This window comes from Populus trichocarpa, chromosome 18, assembly GCF_000002775.5.
Source record: "Populus trichocarpa isolate Nisqually-1 chromosome 18, P.trichocarpa_v4.1, whole genome shotgun sequence".
NCBI lineage: Eukaryota > Viridiplantae > Streptophyta > Magnoliopsida > Malpighiales > Salicaceae > Populus > Populus trichocarpa.
Window position 1 is genome coordinate 14,495,137 of NC_037302.2, and position 22,543 is coordinate 14,517,679.

At 32.2% G+C, this 22,543-nt stretch overlaps 1 protein-coding gene across 1 annotated transcript; it reads right to left on the reverse strand.

Annotated features, from left to right (window-relative positions):
• Positions 1-6,858: 6,858 nt before the first annotated feature.
• Positions 6,859-18,613, reverse strand: LOC7484055 (calcium-transporting ATPase 8, plasma membrane-type; the record flags this gene model as incomplete). The annotated part of the gene is made up of 31 exons (XM_024590786.2): positions 6,859-7,269; positions 7,375-7,472; positions 7,758-7,849; positions 7,933-8,040; positions 8,154-8,288; positions 9,155-9,200; positions 10,081-10,181; positions 10,277-10,411; positions 10,688-10,786; positions 11,466-11,582; positions 11,701-11,865; positions 12,194-12,253; positions 12,464-12,634; positions 12,727-12,837; positions 13,691-13,789; positions 13,862-13,927; positions 14,026-14,163; positions 14,444-14,527; positions 14,601-14,643; positions 15,093-15,148; positions 15,227-15,335; positions 15,415-15,497; positions 15,575-15,658; positions 16,306-16,377; positions 16,452-16,529; positions 16,605-16,688; positions 16,763-16,833; positions 17,400-17,469; positions 17,881-17,970; positions 18,276-18,407; positions 18,491-18,613. Coding segments are annotated over 31 exons (2,925 nt in total), but the record flags the coding sequence as incomplete, so codon positions are not given.
• Between the last annotated feature and the right edge of the window lie 3,930 nt (positions 18,614-22,543).

Below are 22,543 nucleotides of genomic sequence, written 5' to 3' on the forward strand. Positions count from 1 at the left end.
AGATGCAAGGATTAGCGATGTTCATTGCGAGTGTGAACACATCTTCTTTCACTCTTGACATTTTGGCCAAGAATAAAGGAAAAAGGTAAAAGTACTTAAAGAAGATAAAGATATATACCAAAGTAAAATAACATTCTGATTCGTATAAAAGTATTGTAAAAAATTTAATTTAATCAAAAAACTTAAGCCAGATGAGATTTTAAAATATATTTTATATTATTTTTTAACATATTTCTTTTAATAAAAGCTCTCTGAACTTTAAAATTATACAAACTCATATTATTATGTATTTAATTTTTATTAAATAAATAAAAATTATGAAATTCAATCTCGTAATTATTTTGTTAAGACTATAATACTATGTTAAATAACCAACTAAATTTAAAAACTTAAACTATTAGTTGAGATTTCAAAATATATTTTATATTATTATCTAAAAAGAATATCAAAAAAGCAAATGTATACTTACCTTATCCAGATACAGGAGGAAAAGCTGTAGAGGAACCTCAAGAGCATTCGCAGTAATTGATGATCTCTTTGATTTTGACTCGAGATATATGCTAATTGGTTGCCTCCTGGAAATAGAGAAAGGATACACTTGAATTTATAAATAAAGTGATGGTCGTGAGGTCAAAAGAGGAAGAATAAGAATAAAGATGGATAGGAAATAGCAGGAAAGATGGTGGATGATGCAAGCAGGAAAAATATTGCTGTAGAACATCAAGCCCCATGCTAATTGTTTCAATGCATGGGACACACACACAGAGATATATATATCCCATTACATGAAGGATTGGTTAGGCACGAAGATGCAGGTGATGCAGGTGTGTGTGTGTGTGTGTGTGTGTGTGTGTGTGTGAGGAACACCTAGCAAGGGCATAGGCGATAGATTGCCAGACGAAAGTTCGAGGAAATTTCTCAGATACGTGTAGGCAGGACCTCAACATGGCTGTGTATTGAACTTTGCTGTCATGTCAACTTCGAAATGGTGGAAACATATTATATTTTTTAAAAAATAATATAAATTATATTTTATAATTTTATTTAATAATTTAAATTTTTAGGTTAAATTGATTTGTTAGTATAGTATTAAAATTTTAATGATGAAATAGTTATAAATTTAAATCTCATCATTCTTATTTATTTAATAAAAATTAAATATAAAATAATTTAAATTTGTTCGAGTTCCAAGTTCAAAAAACTTTAATTAAAAAAAATATATTATAAAATAATATAAATCATATCTTAAAATCTTACCTAGCAGAGCTTAAGCTTTTAAAATAACATGGTACATCAACATATCTTTAGTTGGATTTTAAATAAAACTAAATGAAAATCAACAAGTTCAAATTTGATTAGTGATTTAATTTTTTTTTTTAAATTAAAGTAACATTATTATAATTTAAAATTTTTAAAAATAATATCATTTTAGTTTAAATAGATCAACATACTCCATCCATGACCTGAGTGTTAGAACAAGCTTAATAACTTTACAATAAAAAATGATGAAGAATTAATATTTATTACATAGAAACAATATGTTGATTTTTTACAATTAATTTAATAAATAAAAAATATTGTTACTGAATTAATATAGCTGGGCGATAATTTGTTCCAGAGTTGGGATTGGTAAAGTTTGAGTTTTCCATTATATTTAATTGTTTATGAAAATGTGATGGAAATTGTTTTTTAAGTTGTTTTTTATTTGAATGATATTTTTTATTTTTAAAATTTATTTTTAATATCAACACATTAAAATAATTTAAAAATAAAAAAAAATTAAAAGTAAAATACAACCATAACCTCAAAAAAAACCCTAAACTATCATCTCATGACATCCCTCTCGAGAGATAATTAAAAAAAAAAAAAAAAAAAAGGGACTTCGGTGAAAACGGTGGCTCGTCATTTCTTTCTCGATCCCGTGATCTATCCTTGGGGGGATAGTTTAAGAAGACATTTTTGAAGTTTTCTTTTCCAATCCGAGTTCTATTTGTGTTCTACGTACATGATCAAAGGTAATAAATTAATCCCATCATGTATTTTCTATAAGTTGAAGCTATCAAATATGAACCACCAGGTCCCCTTGAACAATCTTTATTTTATTTTTAAAATAAAAAAAATTATTTTATTAAAAAATTTATTTTTAAAATATAAAAACAGAACAATTATTAAAATAGTTATTATCAATTGCTATCTACCATCCTACCATTAGCATAGACATAGAGAGGGAAAAAAAAAATAAGGCATGGTACGTGCCCTCTACCCTTCGCGTTTGGAGTTAGTTAGACATCGCCTTGATAAATTGTGGAAGATTATGACATTGCCTATCAGGGAAGGCGAAAACACTGTGATAGTGTTTGTTATATGGTAATGATTATTTTTAATTTTTTGAAATATATATATATAACATTCACTATCTCCTTCTACCCCACCTGACAAAGATGGAAGATATATCCGCAAGTGGTCACAGGCAAGTCCTTCCACTCACCTTTCTTCCTCCAATTTCTTGATTGCAAGCTTGAACTATTGTGATAGAGATAAGGAAGGTGTATTATTGTTTTTTAAAGTATTTTTAATTTAATAATATATTAAAATAATATGTTTTTTTAATATTTTTTATATTAAAATATTTATATATAAAACAAAAAAAATTAATTTTTTTTAAAAACCCTCTTAAAACATAAATACAAACATGCTCTGTGATATGATAATGAAGAATTACCGAGCAATGAAGTCATAGTTGTCTGTCTTTTCAGAACAATGATGGATCTAAACGAGGTTAGGAAGGCCCATAGCCCCTTAAAGTCTCAGAAGTTTTCAAAATCACCCCTAATTGGTAATTTTTCAAAGATGCAGGAATTGGCTTCTCTAAAAATGAAATTAACTTCATTTTGCCCCCTTCATAAAGTATTAATCTCTCGCTATTTCAAGGGAACCCACCACAAACAAATATAGGAAATGAAACCCTAGACTACTTCTCCTCTTGCAATCTTCATTATCAAAACAAGTATACGTTGCTTTTTCTTTGGTGACATTAAACTAACGCTACTAATGACTCCATTGCTCTACAATTAGCAAGCAAAATTGACACTTTCTACCATCGACATTCGACACCGAACGACAAGCAAAGAGAAATATACCTCGTTAGTGAAGGGTGGAAATTATAACATGAAAATTACGACTACCCTTTTAATAGGGGAAAGATATAACATAAATGCACGTACCTGTTTATGCCGAAACGACAAGCATATGCAAGGCTGATGTCCCCCCAACTAGCTTTCTTTCTCGTCTATCCTGTTCGAATCCAGTGTATATCCTCTCTTTATATATTATTACGAGAGCTACTTGGCAAGTGGGGTTAGCACAGCAACTTCCTCGAAGGGGCCTATGGAAAATATTCGGAAATGTGATAGGGATTTGTAGTTTAAATAGGTTTTTTTTTTTGGAAATTTATTAAAATAATATTTTTTATTTTTATAAAATTATTTTTAATATCGTAAAAACGATTTAAAAATATTAATTTTAAATTTTTAAAAAATACAATTCAAACACTATCCATCTATACGTAGCAGCTGCTTATGTCGGTACGTGGAAAATTGGGCTCTTTCTGTGTAAGCCAGTGGGAAACCCAGAATAGTACTATAAGTATAAAAATAGGGCAGAAAACACATGCAAGCCAGGCACGCTTTAATTTCCAGGACGTACGCTAGGTAAATAACACAGAAAATGTACAGTGACCCTACATCGAAAATGATTCGAAATATATATTCCTGACATCTTTACAGCCCATAGATAAATGACGTAAAGTTTTTGAAAAAATTTGAACTTTGATCAATGTCTAGTTTGAAAAAAAATATTTCTATCCAGTAATTGAGTTGCGTTTGAATTAGATTTACGATATTTTATAGGCCCGTCTTTTAAAATAAAAATATTGAATTACGAGCTTTTCAGAAAATATCATAATTGTTTCTATTTATTTCTCTAGTATTGTAATATTAGAGTTTGAATAATTATAATTTCTATGAACCCTATTCATTGCATCCGAGAGGCAAGCATGATCTTAATTATGATAATAAGTGTGGCCAGGTTTTGTTATTGTTTGAAGATATTGTTAAACAACTTAAATTCGTAAAATCAATGGAAAAGATGGGATTTTAGTTAATTAATTCATGGTTTACCTAGAATCGAAAAGAAAGACTTTGAAGAAAAAATCCAATTCTTCAACATAAACTACGTACACCATGTGATTTAAGTCCTCTGACGATGGCTATCTGAGCTCATGCTTGGAATTTATCTTAGCAAACTTCAAGAAATTCATCAAGTATTCAACCGTACGTACAGCAACATCTTGGAAATTTAATTTGGTTTTGAATTAATATCCAATCATATGATATGGAAAAAAGGATACTTCCCCAGTGTCCTAGGGTTTGAAGACCAGCTTAGTGCCTGGATTAGCTAACAAGATATATGCTCGAGAAAGTGTATGAACATTTGGTCCCCCGAGACATAGTTTAATTAATACTGGAGATTTCAATTACGTTTCGCTGTTCATGTTCAATCCAGTCAGAGCTGAAGACTGAAATTGCATGTTTTTTGCCCGACCTAGAAATTAAACAATGAAAAACTCGTCATCACTATCAAAACTTCTGAATTATTTTAGGGTTTGCAGTGACTTCTGTGAACTTTCATTGGGCGATTTTTTATGGGTTTCATCTTGGTGGAATACTATCTTACTTCATCCTTTATATGGTATGGTATATATACAAAAATTTTAAAAATTTTAGATGACACACTGTCCCAGATGGACATCTAAAGAGGAACAAATCACAAGAAAATTATTAAATCTCATTTTTAATTATTTTAATGAGTCACATCTTAATTATTATTGGTTTTTTCTAAAAGATTTTCTTTCACTGTAATTAAAAAAAAAAATGGTCACTGTCAACCAATGACCAATAAATGTCTCACGGATATCAAGAAACGTGTAATTAATTTGAATTTTATGCAAATCTGTACGGTGAGCGTCAAAAGCAATTCAGTCGTGTAACACAAAGCCGCAATGGATATGGTGAAACATGTAATCTGAACTTGTGCAAACGTGAATGGTGAGATTCAAGAGAATGCCTTTTTGATTTAAAATTTTTATTTAAAGTTTTATTTTGAAATGTATTAAAATAATATTTTTTATTTTTAATATTAATATATTAAAATAATTGAATAATACCATAAAAAAATTAATTAAAAACAGAAAAATTATATTCAATTTTTTTCAAAACTCCGGTTCAACTACAGGATGAAACACCCGAAGCCTCTTCTTGTGTGTTTGCTTCAACATGGAGGGCCTCTCGTGGCCTCCCTGCATTGCCTAACTCGACATCTACAATTGAGAATGGGAATGATAATTAAACATTTTTTCTTATATCTCGTGAATTGTTTTGCTCCAATTTGATCATTTTCAGGCCAGCTTCATGAATTGAAACTATATTCTTTATTGGTGTTAGAAAAAATATATTTTCATTTTCTTTTTAATTTGAAAATATAGAAATTTACTTTAAAATTATTTTAAGATATATATATATATATATATATATATATATATATATATATATATATATATATATATATATATTCAAACAAATTTAAACCTTTGGACCAATTCTGAAAGTGCTTAAGCCCAAGAGCCAGGCAGCTATTTATACAAATGTGACTTCTGCCCAAGCAAATATATGAAGGAGCATTATGGTCAAGCCCATTGGCTAAAGAGAGCCCAACTAGCCCACAGGAAAGCAAGTTTGGGTCAAGCCTGACTTGTGCACACCCTAATTGTAATGGAGCGAAGAAGAAAATGTTCCTGTTCAAGCGATCTCTCTTATAATAATAAGAAGAAGAAAAGAATACAAATAATTTTCTTCTAGTATAACACTAATAATTTTTCTCTAAGCTCATAGTTCATGAATTAAATAATTAATTTAGTACCGATAATAATCCAGCATTTTTTATTATGAAAAAAATAGAGAAATAACCATTGTATTAACTTCAAGAGTTGCTATTAAAAATAACCATTATATTCACAATTGCATTAAGAATCTAATAAAAAACAAAACTCTCTATTTATTGTTGTCATTAAAACATTATTTTATTCAATAAATCTAACTTCTGCATGAGTTTTTCTTTTAAATAAAATCTCAGGACATAATTTAGGTAATTTTATGATAATTTAATCGAACTTTTAATTGCTAAAATGCATTTTTAAGATAAAACGTTCAGCTAATTTAAAGATATGCTTTTAAATAGTGTATTCTGAAGATTATTTGAGGAGGGAAATTTTTAATTAACACGCAAGCTATTTTGAAAATACCTTTATTTTCTAATTTAAAAAAAAATAAAAAGAAAGATAAAACAACAAGGGTTGAACTATTTCATCATTTTCGATGGAATAAAACAACCAATGTTGAATTTCAATTTAAACTAAAAAAAAATTACAATAACTCAGCCAAACTAGCAGATTAACTCGTGAATTGACCAAACTCAGGTAAAAAATATTCAACTGGATTGATGATTATTCACGGATTGACCCTTTTCCCAGAAATCCGAATTCTTTTCTATATCAGATTTCAGGTCTAGTGTGACAACTACGACTACGAAAGCATTGCAACTACGACACTCTGCTCTGCTCAAACCCATCACCACTCTGTCCTCCACCTCCTTCTCTCTCCATATGCGTGCGCATGTATATAGAACTTTTACACAACTTCAAATAGACACCTTGATTCAAATCAAGAACAACGACGGATCCAGGAAGCCCAGTAAAAGAAAAATTTAAACTTGCAGTTAGAAAAGAGATGCACATTTCTAAACTCTGATTATAATCTAAGTAATTTTATTCAACAATTATATTTCTCATTTAAGAAAATAATTGTGATTTTGTTTCAAGTTCATGTGGTTTTGTACCATAATTGAAAAATGAAAGTAAATACTTCAGCAAAGTTTTAATTTCTTACACTTAAAACAAACATTAATTTCCTAAATTAAAATTTTTAGTTCTTATGATTAATTTCTCTCCACTTCATCCTGGTTATAAAGCTGCGTGAGAAAAGTGTTGCTGCTTGAAATTTTCCTTCAGGAAGAGTATGCCCGTAAGGGCCGTAACCTTGTAATGTGTCATCCTATAAACCAAAATGGAGAAAAAATGCTGACAGAAATCCAACAAATCTTGTATTAGATGGCATACGTTAGCGCTGCAAATCCTCATGACCTTCATTGATTAACCTGATAAACGTCAAGCAAAAATTAATAAAAAAATTGTAAATCAAAGCAAATAAACAATAATGCCACAGTTAGAAGAGACATGGACAAATAACATAAGATTCGTACCATGAGCACGTCGACCTCGATGGAACCTCCTTGTAAAGAACTTATGCAGGGGAGATTTAGGGACAGGTATGAATTTCCCGATGAAGGCAAGAGGCCAGCTGGTTGGAAAGAGGGAAAAGAAACAACCATTTAGGTATGCTAGTTGATGTTATAAGAACACATCCAAGTTTGTCACCAATAACTATAGAACTTTTGGAGAAATGAAGAATAATCGCTAACAAATTAATGTTTGCTATAATTATGAATGATGCTCATGGATATCATTTAGGCTAAATTACTCAAAACTGGCATGGATTTTAGGTCAAACTGAACTGGATAATTCTAATGTTTTGATTTGAGTGCCATGAACTAAACTTATCATTTAATGACTGCAGTTCACTGACCTCATAAATGCGATAGCTACTGAAATCAGCCACATTTTCCAGTTAAGCCTGACTGTGGAAGTAAACTTCCCACCGAACTCGATGATGATGACCTATGAAACAGCAGGAACAAAAGAAAAAAAATGTTTGAGGAGAGTTCAAATATTTCAAAGTGAAGAAGGAAAGAAAACCCCACCTGAAGTAGGAGTGTCACTGCATTTATACCAATGAACAGATGGCTCTTTAAAATTCCTTTGAAAATATTTAGTTCATCAGGCTTCCGGGAATTGACCTCATTGAAGATCTGCAATCCAAACAAATTAGGTAATTATCATGCTTTGTCATGCATGAACGGTTGATGACCGGTTCATATCGACCAAAATGAGATGAGAACAGTGTTAGAGGAGTTAAACTTACTTGACAGAGCACGAATGCATTGAATATCAAGGTATTCTTCACTTTGTTTGCATGCTGAGGGATTTCATGTTCCAAACCTAGTAAACTCTTTCCTCGAAAATTAAGAACAAGCAACACAGTCACTTGATATGCTACCTGAAATTTTACAAATCACAAGTGACGGTTACTGTTATTACATGCTCTGCAATTGATGACCCTAAAAACAAAGATTTATTGGCAGTGAAAATTTGGGTGAGTCTAGTTCTATGCTATCAAAATCTATTTCCATGGCTCAATGGGCAAACAAATCCCATTTGAACTTGTCCACAGCAGGTGACCAATACCTGTCATCATATTATTCAACATCCATCTTCATCTTTTCGTTTGGTTGTGATCATAAACCACATGACTCGAACTACTGTCAAGTCTTGGCTAGAAAAAACACAGGGCTTAGGAACACTTGAAAACTGCAGCATGAACCTGCCTTAGTACAGGCATCAACTTCTTGTTCCTCTTTATCTAATTACCATAATGAGGCCTCGGAACAATAACGAGTGCTATTGAATCTATGTTCTGATGTGACATGCGAGACACCTAATAGTTCCCTTGATTGCAACAAGAATCCCTTTCTTTCTTTCTCAAATCCTCTTTCCTCTCAAGGCCCTATTCTCCAAATTGGATATTGGACATTAGTGTTTTTGGGGGCTGCTCAGGCAGTAAAGAAAGCAACTATTTATATGCAAGTTTATATCTAAAGTAATTTTTCTTATGCAAAACCACAAGTTAAATTTTAATAAATTCAATTTTTTGTGATAATGAATTCAAATGGGTTTTAGATGAAGAATTTATGGGTTCAAACCAGAGGGCAGAGAATAGAGGACTGGAGAAGATAAGGAAACTTCTCCATAAATTATTTTTCTTTTTTCTGTTAGTGCTGCATACTGCATTGACTGTGGAAATAGACCCATCATGTTTTTACAGTGAAAAGACACAGAATAAAACCATTGACAAAGAACATTTACCTGAAACAGCAGGTTCCTCCACAAGATGTTTGTTATTAGAGGTTCTCTGGGGAAAAACAAACGCAGCAGGAAAATTAAGGGAATGTTTTATCAGGGATAAACTGTCAAAAAAGTAAGATCACATCTCCGTAATTAAATTAACATTCATCCACAAGATATCTGCTGCTAATTGCTATAGGTTCTCCGGAGGAAAAATATTAGAACAAAATGAAAAAAAGGGGGAATATTCTATCAGGGATGAACTGTCAAAAAGGTAAGAGCAAATCTCTGTAATTGAAATAGTTTGATAGTAGAGAACAACAACTAGCAACCTGGTCCAAGTCAAGCTTCGGATCCCGGGTTTTTTAGGTCAACCTGCCTAGCCGAGCTAGATTCATTTTCCTCCCACAGAGGAACCACAACTTTACAGATCCTATCTCAACCAAAAACACCACAAGTTTTCTGGAAGATGCTATAATACCCACATAAGTTATCTAATAATATAACAGTTAGCAACTTAGAGCGTGCGAATGCCTGTAATTTCAGCTAATGTAAGCAGGTTAAACTTGCAATGCATGAGAACCTTCAGCCGGGTCTTGTAAACCAAATAAAATTGAGCTAAATATCTCTCCAAATCTAAATGGAACACAGAGGTACACTTTCTGGACTAACCACAATAATCATGCCTAATCTCAGGATAAAAATGTTTTTAACTGAATCCAATCTTCTTGAGAGGAAGACCAAAATCATGCTCTAGTTGCTCAAAAACCAGGACTCATGACTTTCTTAAATGTGGTTACTGCATCAGGTTTCAATTTTAATTCTTCCCAGATAAGAACATGATTGATTGATCCATTAGTATGGAAACTGCTCAAGTTTAATTCTCAAGTTATTCGATATGTTAAAAAGACTACCACCAAGGGATTGACTGTCACAACATCGCTTACCTGCGACCTACTGGGGGCATACGCATCAGGTTATCTGTGGGTGGCTCAGTAACTAATGCCCATGCTCCAAGAGTATCCATGACAAGATTAACCCAGAGAAGCTGTATTAAGATATTAAAGAGAGCCATTAACATGAATGTAATGGATGACAACAGTTATCTTTGTGGTGTGTAAGAGAAGAGACTGGGGAATATACCTGCACTGTGTTTAACTGGACACCACCAGAAGCTGCACCCACTGCGTTTATAATGACAGATGCAACAATAATTGTAAGCTGAAACTGCTTAAATTTTTTAATATTCACATATATCGATCTTCCCCATAGGACAACCTGCATTTAACAGACATTTTAAAACTATAAAAGTTCCACAAATAAAAATGAATATCATATCATGTTACACAGAGGTAAACTTTGTCACAAAATAAGATCCTAAAGGGTGCAACTCTAACAGACTCTATGCTGTTGCTATAAATGATGGTAGAAGTAGATTACCAAAACCAAGGGTGAGATTAGATTTAATGTGCCAAGTCAAGATGGTAATTAGAAGATTAGGATTGGGACAAAGTACTTCAATGAGTCAAACTAACATTGATGAATAGAGCTAACCTTTGGGATTGAAGAGAAGTTGTCATCCAAGAGAACAATATCTGAGGCCTCTTTGGTAACTTGTGTACCTTGACTACCCATTGAAAGACCAATATCTGCCTGTAAGTCATGAGGAAGAAATGGAGGCAATTAAACAATATCAAAACAATACAAGAATCTCGTGTGATACTATTGAAGTAGGTGATTTAGAAATGCAGCAAAACTAGGTTCAATGCCTTATTTGGCTGAAACCAAATTTTGAACCAAACCAATTCAATGGGTCAAAATTGGGTGTGTTTTGTTAAAGAACAACCAAGTCTACAAGCGCTTGACACCAACTGAACAATATCTGAATGCAGCAGGACTCCCAAGAACAATTAGTGAGCTTCACTTCCCAAACTAAAGTAACTCCAGATCATGATAAATATATGTGCATTTTAAGGATATGAAACTGGTTAGATGAAGTTCATCGTGCAGTAGACATGAGTGTTTGTTTTTGAGGTTTGACTTACTTTGGAAAGTTTTTTTTTTTTTTATTTGAAAAAACATTAAATTAATATTTTTTTTTAATGTTTTTTGATCGTTTTATTATGCTCTGTTAATAGTGAAAAAAACCTGAAAAAATATTATTTTGATAAATTTTTAATTAAAAAACACTTTTAAAAAACATCATGCATTACATTATCAAACACATGTAACTTTTTACCCATGGAATTCTTGAGTTCCAACGAAATTCCTCGAAATAAACCTTGACACGAATTAGGAATGTGTAGAACAGAGTTAGATAAGACAGTCAAACCTCATGTAATGCAGGAGCATCATTTGTTCCATCTCCAGTTACAGCAACAACATGTCCCCTCCTTATCAATGCTTGCACAAGCAAAAGCTTGTCATTCGGAGAAGACCTCCCCATCACCTAAAAGATTTTGAATAGCACATGTTTCTAAGAAATTTGGCTCTTTTAAGTATTAGACAATTTGCAAATATACAAAAACAGAAAAAACTAATAACAAATGGAGACAATTAATTCTTACTGAGATCTTCTCTGCGATGTCTTCTCTTTCTGAATCTGAATATTCACGAAACACTCTTCCTTCAATAACATTAGGCTCCACAGCATCTTCTTCTGAACTCAGTATCCCACATTCCAAAGCAATTGCTTTAGCAGTTTGAGGATTGTCACCAGTTACCATGCGAACCTATGTACAAAAGTTCCTTGTTATTATTTCAATGCCTGGCATAATCAAATAAGCATGTATTAATGAAGAAGGGTCTAAGATTCAACACTCCTATTTGTGGAACGGCATCAACTCGATACAAAAATAAAATTGTAACACTAGACTTCATCGAATTGTAACTCAATCATAACTTCATCAACTAGAGAATAGTATTCAGAATGCATAATAATCTATGTAAACACAAAAATAAGAGAAAAGGAATTTCAAAGCTACAGGAAAAAAATGATTTGATAATTATCAAGCACGGATTCAGGTTTCTAATGTCTAAAGTTTGACAAAATAAGAATACCTTGATACCAGCATTTTGGCATGTGCGAACTGCATCTCCGACACCTGGGTGACATGGATTCTGCACACATCACCTATACAAGTTAGCAGGAAAAAATATCCTAATACGGAAATCAAACAAAATTAAAGAATGATACGAAACATGAAAAACAGAAGGAGTTAACAAAAAGTAGTCAAAATACAGAATTATCAAGGAGGGTTTTATAACACATGAATAAGAAAACAAGATAGTCTTGACAATGCTTTACAGGATTTCCCTGGAATGATGTACCTTTAAGCCAATAAGAGCAAGCAAAACAAGATCATCTTCAGGCAATGGCCATTGAGCTAGCTCCTGTTCATCAACCGGAAGTTTGTCCATGTCATATGTTTTATAAGCAAGTGCAATACAACGCAAACTATTGGCTGCCATATCTTCAATAACATTCTTAAAAAGTAACTCCTGCAATCGAGACAAATGCCTAATGAGAGCGATCTCAGATAAAAAATGAAAACATGGGGTATAACCTGTTCATCTGAGGAAGAAAAACAAACCTTGTCTTTATCCATCTGTACTAGGTTACCATTTGCGTCACAGTAACCCACACATGAAGCTAAGATGATTTCAGCAGCCCCCTTCCAATGTATATGCACTTGAGAATCAGGCTGTAAAATGAGACAATTTAGAATCAAACACCAATCACCACAAATGGATATGTAGCAATTCTTTTTAGGAATTTCGAACAAAACTCGTCATGTTCTTTTGATAGTTTAATCATTGAAGTTCACATAATTCTCGAGAAGGGTAAAGAATTCCACAGAAATGGAATGTACATTCCTGTTTGCTATCAAGTCAAGCTAAACAAATTCATAACCTTTTTATTAATCAGTTTAACAAATTTTCTTTGGGTTAGTGAGAACACACACAGAGTGGAGTAATAATGAACCAAGTGATCTGGAGTTTCTGAATTGCACAAAAATACATCCTGCTGCTCTAGTTTTATTCCTCCAGCAGAACTTGTGCAGAAGCATTCTGGTTAATGCTAAATCACATTGCCAAGAGAGAAAATTACTTCATACCAGCTAGCAAAATTCCCTGTTTTACCAGAATGGCATAATGAAAGAACCCCAAAGGCCATTATTCAATTAATATTTGCCATATACAAGCTAAAATATTGATCATATACAAGTTACGAATATCAACTGAATACAGTTTCAGAATCACTAAGATACACCTTTCGAACCCCTATGCATCAATCAACACAATATCGACTATGTCAAGTTCACTATAAATATATGATCCACATCGACACAGCTATGGAAGTTTTCTTTAATAATGGTAATTGGCCTTTGAGACGTTTGACAGGCATTCTTGAGAATAGAAATTACTATGTGCATGTGGCTCATAGACAGGGATAGAGAAACACCAACCAGCAACCAATATCCCCCCACAGTTTCATAACGAACTTTGTAATTTGCGTTTTACTATGGTTGCTTTATAACAAAGTCATCACATTACCAGTTGCAGTGCCACACCGCCTTTTTTCTTCTCAGAGTTGAATAGGAATACACTAATAACTGAAGATTCAGATCGGACGGCATCAAAATCCATCCCCAGCTGCAAACAAGGAAAAACCATAATAATTAACAATTCACCTTATGAAAAACAAGATGAAGTTACAAAAGGAACCTTGAATCCCCACTCAACAATGGCCTTTTCTGTTGGTGATCCGGAAATAACTGGATCTCCTTCACCCTGCCAAGCAGGATTGTCACATCATCATTCTTTATTATGGGATTGCTACATTTTTCTGTAGGAAGAAAAGGAAAAAAAAGAAAAAGTTGAAAACTTGCCTCGGGAATAAAAACACTGGCGGTTGTGTTCCGTGCAATGCCTTCGATGACTAAAGAAGACAACATAGGAGACAACAGCGACTTGCTGTCTGGAGGATCAATTTTTTGTCCAGCAACATATACTTCCATAACAGTCATCTGCGAATAAAAGGAATTTTTTGTGATATAATGGATGAGAGGAAAAACAAGGGCCTAGTCATTTTCATTCCCTGTCCTAACTTATTGAAAAGCTACAGAAAAACCTTTATTCAAGCTGGTTTCTTTCAGCTTACACTAAGCTGACACAAACCTCACATTTGTTTAGAAAAATACCAACATCAACGTAATCGATGCAGTCAAAACACTAACGATAACTTAATTGATATGGTAAGGAGCAGATTCAATCTGAAATTTATCATGGTGGTGCATAACGATTTACCGAATTTGAGGTCAAAGTTCCAGTCTTATCAGTGCAAATAGTTGTCATGGAGCCCATAGTTTCACAGGCAGAAAGCCTGCGCACCTGCAATTCAACTTCTATTAAGCTGAATGGAGTGTCAAGATAAATAATATCATCAAGAATAAATAATACATACCAAGGCATTCTCTGCCAACAATTTTTTCACCAAGAAGGAAAGACTGTCGTAAAAAAAACAAAAATGAATAAAACTTCAGTAATGAAATAACAACTGAGAAGTTAGAAATGGCATCATCGTCCAGGTAAAAGGATAGTTGAGGATTTATCAGCAACAAAAACCAAAAACATTTTCTAGGAAACCTAGGCATTCTCTGCCAACATTTTTTTCACTAAGCAAAGACTGTCATAAAAAAACAAAAAAGAATAAAACTTCAGCAATGAAATAACAATTGAGAAGGTAGAAATGGCATCATCATCCACGTAAAAGGATAGTTGAGGATTTATCAGCACAAAAACCAAAAACATTTTCTAGGAAACCTCATATCCAGTGCAGAGTCACCAGACACCAGGTAATGAAAGAGATCAATTAATATGGATACCTGCTGAAAAGAAAGACAGACTGGTAATTGGCCAAAAGATATTGAGTAATTTTCTGAGAAGAGAAACTCACATTAGGGTAACAGCTAAAGGAAGCCCCTCAGGCACTGCAACTACAGCGGTGGCTACCTACAGCAGTTCCAAGTTAGCTGACAACAGGTATAAAAATAAAGTCTAGATAGAATGTATGATCAAAAGAGAACATACTGAAACAGCAAGAATTTTAGTGGCTCCATTTATTGCATCAGCAGCACTAGTATTGCCCTCTCTAAACTGAACTCTTCCGTCTAGATTTTTAGTATGCCCAGTAAAGAATCTGTTGAGATCATTCACAATGACAGCACACAAATGAGAAGGAAAGAGAGTAGCAGAAATAAAGACATTGCAATAGTTACCTAACTGAAAGGACAACTAAGACAGCAGCAGCTAATGCAAGTCCCACGGAGCCAATGAAAGTTGCAACCCCATTTAAGTACACCTATAAGCATTCATTACATATAAAAATAAAGCTAATGACAGAAAATGGAATTAAAACCAAATCCTGAGGAAACAAACCTGCAAGGGTGTTTCTTCACCAGTGTCTTCTGAAGTACTAGCCATGAGCAACCCCCATTTAGTATTAACCCCAACACTTGATACCTGGGAGGAAAATGACATGTTAGCTAGCAAAGAAGTAATAGACCAATGAGCCATCAATATTTAACATTAAGTGCGGCCTTGATGTATTTAAATATGTTTCACTTAAGAACTAGGTTTTGAAGATCTCTACTGCATGGCAGAAAAGCTGCGCTGGACCTCAACAAGTGAAAGCATGGCCCTTGATAACTTAGGAGCACTAAAAATTGGGACGTCTTAGAAACAAGGTACCGATAACTTGATCATGAAATCAATATACATGGAAAAGGTAAGAGAAAACGGGGAAAACTAAATAAACATTCTTATTCCTCTTATCTCTTCTCTGAATCCATTCTTGGATCAATTTTTTCTTCAAAAACCTCACCTACACTCTACATACATCTTGCGATCTATTCTTTTTATTTTCATTACTAGAAAGGAATGTATCGGAGGCACAAAAATAAAGATATAAATCGCGGCATATACTACAAGTTCTTCTTCTCCCTCTTCTACTCTCTTAATTACAGACCAGAGACAATGTTGAGAACCTAACAATTATTTTCTTAGTTGCTTTCGATGAAATAATGGGATGTGTCTTTCAAGGAAACCGATAAAAGATTATTCTTGGTGCAGAGATAGAAGCAAAATAAGAACACTGGTATATATCTTACAAGCATAGTGCCGCTACCATCCACAACTTTGCATCCAGACATTAAAAATGGCTCCCTAGAATTTTTATGAACCTGCGAAAGCAGTTGCTTGAACACAAAGAATATATTGGTAACATCGGCATGCAGACAAATAGGTCAAGGCTTACAATCTTGCTTTCTCCGGTCATGCTAGATTCATCAATATCAAGGGAGCAGCCAGGTATCAAAATTCCATCAGCAGGTATCTGGAGATATGTTATGGATGTCCGTAAGTTTCATGTGAGAAAATGGAAACAAAATGGAAGGGAAAATCCAATTACCTGATCACCAATTTTAAGGGGTACAACATCACCAACAACAACATCGAATATTGACACTTTAGGTCTTCTGCCATCTCTGATAACCTACGCACATGCCTTTAAAATTAAAAGACAGTAGAGAAAAAGTGTCTATAGTCGAAAACTATTTAGCGGCGCACCTCTACATGAATATTTCTCTTCTCGTCGATTAAAATTCTGAATTGAAGATATTGTCTGTAATCATTTATGGCTGAAGAAAAGGGAGGGGGTGTGTCAGTGTAATACATCCAGTAGAGGAATGGCATGTGGTACATACTACTGATTGTTGTGGATGCTTGGAAAAATAAATTAGAAGAATGCAACACACTCACTAGCTGTAACCACAGCAAAGAGATACAAAGTAATCCAAGATGTATATCACCACCATCAAGCCAAGTTGTCCTTGTAAGAAAGTTTGTACTCTCAACAAAATGAATATAACCTCATGATTGTCAAAATATCTTACATGACCACAAACACTAGTTTATGATTCACTTAAGTTAAGGTTAGGAGCTAAGTAATTTTTAACTTCTTGCTATGCAATGATAGAGATTACATGTTGAAGGTTTTAGATTACTCTCCAAAATTTTACAATATCACCCTAAAGTCTGAATTTTTATTTTTATTTTTTTCAATAACCACCATAGGTTGTTAGCTCCCATAACTGAGACAGGCAGAGGTCTTAAATTGCATGCAAATCAGAATTTTCAGGGGGCAATTTAAAAAAGTTGTAGTCTAGCTAGGAAACCTTATTGGATTTTTGCTGTTCATCCATACCTGTCACAACAACGCCAACAATAACTGCAAAAGCAATGCTGGCTCCATCATACCATCCTTTCTTAATACCCTACACGGTGGGGTGTAAAGAACAATTCATAGATCAGAAGCAGGACGAGAAAACATTAATATGAGACAGAGTGATCCATGTATTTATATATATGAACCTGACAGCATTCATCTACTCTGTTTTCTTTTGTGTGCTTACATATTTAAATGTCAGGGCATTTGTTTATACCTCTGTGCACCTCGCTCATGCATGATATGTTTTTTTAGAAAAAGTCAACCGTCAGTTTCTTTTACCAACAGCAAACAGGATGGGTGCGATGCAATAAATAAAAATATAACCTACTCTGTTTTCTTTTGTGTGCTTACAAAATTAGTTACAGAAACCAATTTATTGGTCCTTTAAAAAGATTGAAACAATTTCTACGGGATCATGCAGTCAAATAATTTTGCTACATTTATTGTCCAAACTCACATCTGTCTTCATGCCCAGCCCAATAGAAACCACCGCAGCTATCATCAACATGATCAAAGTAAGATCTTGACAAGCTTCCCCAAGAAAAATCTGGAGTTATAGCACAAAAAATATGGATCACAGTATTCTCCTTTTTCTTATAGGAGAAAAAAAAATCAAGAACAAGAAAACGAGTATAAGTATATATTTAGTAATTCAATGCAGGTGTATTTTCAATTGAAAATGTATCAAAATAAATTTTTATGATTTTTTTTTATTTTTTATATCAACACATAAAACCATAAAAAAACCCTAAAATACATTAATTTAATTTTTTTAAAGACAAAAAATAATTTAAAAAGCCCTTTAAAAAAAATTAACCACAAAAACACTCTCTAGGACGCAAAGTAAGTTACCCATAAACTCTTCCCTTTTTTCTGAGGATATGTATTTGATCCAAATGCACTCTTCCGTTTCAGTAAATCAGCATGGTCTCCATGAATTCCCTTCTCTAAATTTGTTTTTAATGCATCTGCAACCCCTTTTACCTGATATGATATAAACATGAAAAGTAAGATACCAATAGTAAAATGATATATAAATCAAAGAGAAATACTTGAGGTAGACTTACCCCACCGATTTCCACCAAGGCATTATGATTGTGATCCCTCGTGATTTCAGAAAGTTGCTCCTGGCTAATTCCAAAATCACCAATGGGGGGTGGATATGATACTGTGGTTCCTGAAAACAAGTTTCAGTCAGTTCATGTTGAACTTGGGTTGAGATTAGGCCATCCATGATATGACGAACTCTAAACACAAAAGAAAAAATATTACCATCTAAAAATTTGAATTCCTAAGAATTACTATATACTCAATGAAGAGACAAAAATTCTCTCCACAAAAAGCTTTGAATGAACAGGGGAACAACAAAAGTCTTGGGAGCAGAAATGCACTCCCAGATTCCCTACTGTTCACACAACAGTACGAGCAATTTACATTTTGTCCCCACCACATATTTAATAAAATAGAAGTATTTAGTTAATTATCACTATAATTAATTTTTAATCCTTAAATAAACTTTTTAAAATCATAACCACAAAAACTACACAATATCAAATAAACTTTTTAACATATTTCAAACCATACTACGTAATTAAACACCTGTGCAGCACCCATCACATCAGAGTAAACAGATTAATCACATATATAATAATTAGCATTCAACTAATAAGCCAAAAGAATATCACAAAATCTATTATATGATAGCCCCAAGTAAACTTTAAAATTGCTGCATGCTCGCCTACCATAGAGTAACCTTCTTCTATTAACATGCTAAACGCAATGCATATATATATATATATATATATATATATATATATATATATATATATATATATATATATATATATGTCGACAGCTAAAAAGTATATCAAATCATAGCTGTTATTCCAAATTACTCAGCATTCGCAAGAAGCAAAAAAAAATAATATAAAGAAAGGTACCTTGTGCACTCGCACTAGCTTCTTTGAAAAGATATGCAGCCTAAAAAAGAAAATTGGCCCACATAAATCAAATCAAATTAGTACTGAAAATTTTGAAAATCAAGTTGAAAGATGGAAACCAATTACGTACCCGTATTACTTTTGCATGTGCCTCTATCTTCCTTAATATTATCCTCTTCTCTTCTTCCTTTTTCAAGTCCAACGTGTATCGATATCGACGAGAACTATTAAGCACAAGCGCAGCTTGCTACAGAACCCATGTTGTAGATTTCTCATTAGCCAAAAAACCATTAATAAGTAGAAGATGGGTTTTTTTTTTTTTGAATGATGTTAGAGCTTAAATCAGCTTGTAATCCATATTCGACACGTGAATTCGACAGTAATTAGGTTGTTTTAATTGAATGCCGATTTGATAGCATAGTTTTCAAAGAAATTTATTGCAGTTTATGAATTATAATAAAAGTTTGACAGTAATTTAACTTGCCGATTTGATAGCATAGTTTCACATATGAAGTTGTAAGTGTTCATGATGTGTAGGACTCAATGGAAATAGAAAGATAGCAGTGAAAGAAAAAAAACAGTGAGATTTAATCTTGGGTTAATTTCAATTTGCTTCCCAATATTTAAACCTAATCAACTAGGGACATTCAAAACTAATCCTTCAATCAATCAACCTCTTATATTTCAACTTCATCTCAATCACACTAAAAGCAATTAACTCTAGTTTATTTCAAGAAAAGTATTTTTATGAAACCATTTTTCAAACTTTTCATATTTATTTATTATTAGAAAAATTAATTAATAAAAAAACACTATTAAGTCAAAAAAAGATTTAATTTGATTTCTAAAAAAGCATTTTTATTTTTATTTTGGGTGGGATATAAAAGTTTCAAAAAATTCAAAAATTTCATGTTATTTGTTTATTTAATATCAAATTTGATCATCAATTTAATTACTATATATTTTGTTTTGAATTTTTTTATTTTTTTTCAATTTCATCCCTTCAAATTTAATTTAAATTGACTTTTGTATTAATTTTGGTCTTCATTTATTTTATTCTTATTTATTTTTCTCTTATATTTTCTTAATTGATATTTTTTATTCTATTTTTTATTGATTTTTTTATTTGAAATAATTTATAAAATTATATTTTTTTTTAATTTCATACTCTTTTAACCTTTTATTTATCATCTTCAGTCCTTATTTTTTCAATTAACTTGAAAAAATAATTGAAACATTAATAAGTAACACTTGAAATGGTTTTTTAACTTATTTTCTATAACACTGTAAAATATTAAAAAATAATTTACTTTTAAAAAATTCATTTTTTTTAAAAAATATTTTTTTGGCAAACAAAAGGGCCTCAATTAAAAATCTTCTTTTCCTTGGTCAACAATAAAAGATATTTTCACGCTAATTTATCCATTAAAATTTAACCTTATCTCTAAATGATCTTAAAAATACACCTATAATTACACGGATATAGTACAATTAATTTTTTTTAATAAAGTTGTCTTCATGTTGGTTAGATATTTAAATCTAGGAAATTAAAAGAGTAAACAAATTTTATCGACCCCCTTTATCTCATGGAGTTTACTCGTTAAAATTATGAAAAATTGATTTGAAGTTTTTAAAGAAAACTAACAATGATTTTCTCTTCAAATATTATATGATAAACCTAAACATTTCATTTGGTTTAACAGATTTCTTGTATCACTAATATAGTTATATTCAGGTTTCCTTTTTTAAGAGAAACAATTATTCAGGTCTCCAAATATTATATGTTATTTCCTAAGTTATATATATATATTAAAAAAAACACTTGAGCAAAACTCAATCAATAACATAAAATAAAAAGAAAAAGAAATTGAGTTGTTCAACAAAGTCTAATTCACAAAACTGACTTTACTAATGAATATTAAAGATCCATGCAAATATTGGTCAAAGTATAAAATTTCTAATATGCAACGGAAGGTGTTTGGGAATATGGTTGTAGTTACTTTTCGAGGTATTTTTTACTTGAAAATACATTAAAATAATATTTTTTTTTTAATTTTTAAAACATTATTTTTAATATCAGCGCATCAAAATAATCTGAAAATATATAAAAAAATATTAATTTGAAGTAAAGAAAAAAATAAAAAAAATTTAAAATTTTTTCAAAAACACTTTTAAAATACAAAAATAATCAGGATGTACACTAAAATTACTCTTCGATATTCATTTCTTCCTGCATATATAGGAGTACCACCAATGATTTCTACAATCGAAAAGAAAAGCAAGGCATATCCAATACATAAATAATCAAAATCTCCAAGTACCTAATACATGTATACCTTTAATTGATACCTAATGTTGTAACCCATTTTTGGGTCCCCACAAAATATATATAAAAATATATAGCCAAAGGAGGTTAGAAAAATAACAGGAGGCAGAAGCGCTCAGAAAATGGTTGGAAAATTGGTCAATAAGGTTAAAAATACAAAGATGGAATTTTTGATAATATATTCTTGAAGGAGGAGAGCCCTGTTGACAAGGAAAATTTGAAATTTGAGGAGAAAAGCCCAAATTTAGATGTTTATGGACTTAATTTGATTTTTAAATGAATTTATAGGGGATTTGATTGCAAGAAAAATTGATTTTTAAGTCAATTTGGGCTTTCATTAGAAGAAATTTAAGTTCTGGGGCCAAAATATATTTTTTAGGAATTTATTAGGTCAAATCAGGGGCTTAATTGCATAAATATTGAAGTTTAAGGGCCAATTGGGGACTTAATTGAAGGAATCCGAAACCAAGGACCAAATTGAAGAAGGCGCGTAAGTATAGGGGCTGGAATTAATTGATTCAAGGGCCTAATTGAAGAAATTGGAAGTTTATTGATCAATTAAGGGCTCAATTGCATAATTCAAAGGCCAAGGACCAAAGTGAAAAACGCGGCCAAATATAGGGACGGGGTTCGAATTCGGCAGGGATGCAATTGAAGGGACAAAAGATAATTGAGGGCTGCTTTGCAAATTGACGCGTTTTGGCGTCTTGTAGGATTTAAATGAAACGGCGCGTTTTATCCAAAACGACGCCGTTTCATCCATTCAAAAAAAAAAAAAAAAAGGGCAGAACGGTGTCGTTTTGAACGACACTGTTCATCTTTCTTCTTCCCCCCCGAACATGCAGCGGGGAAGA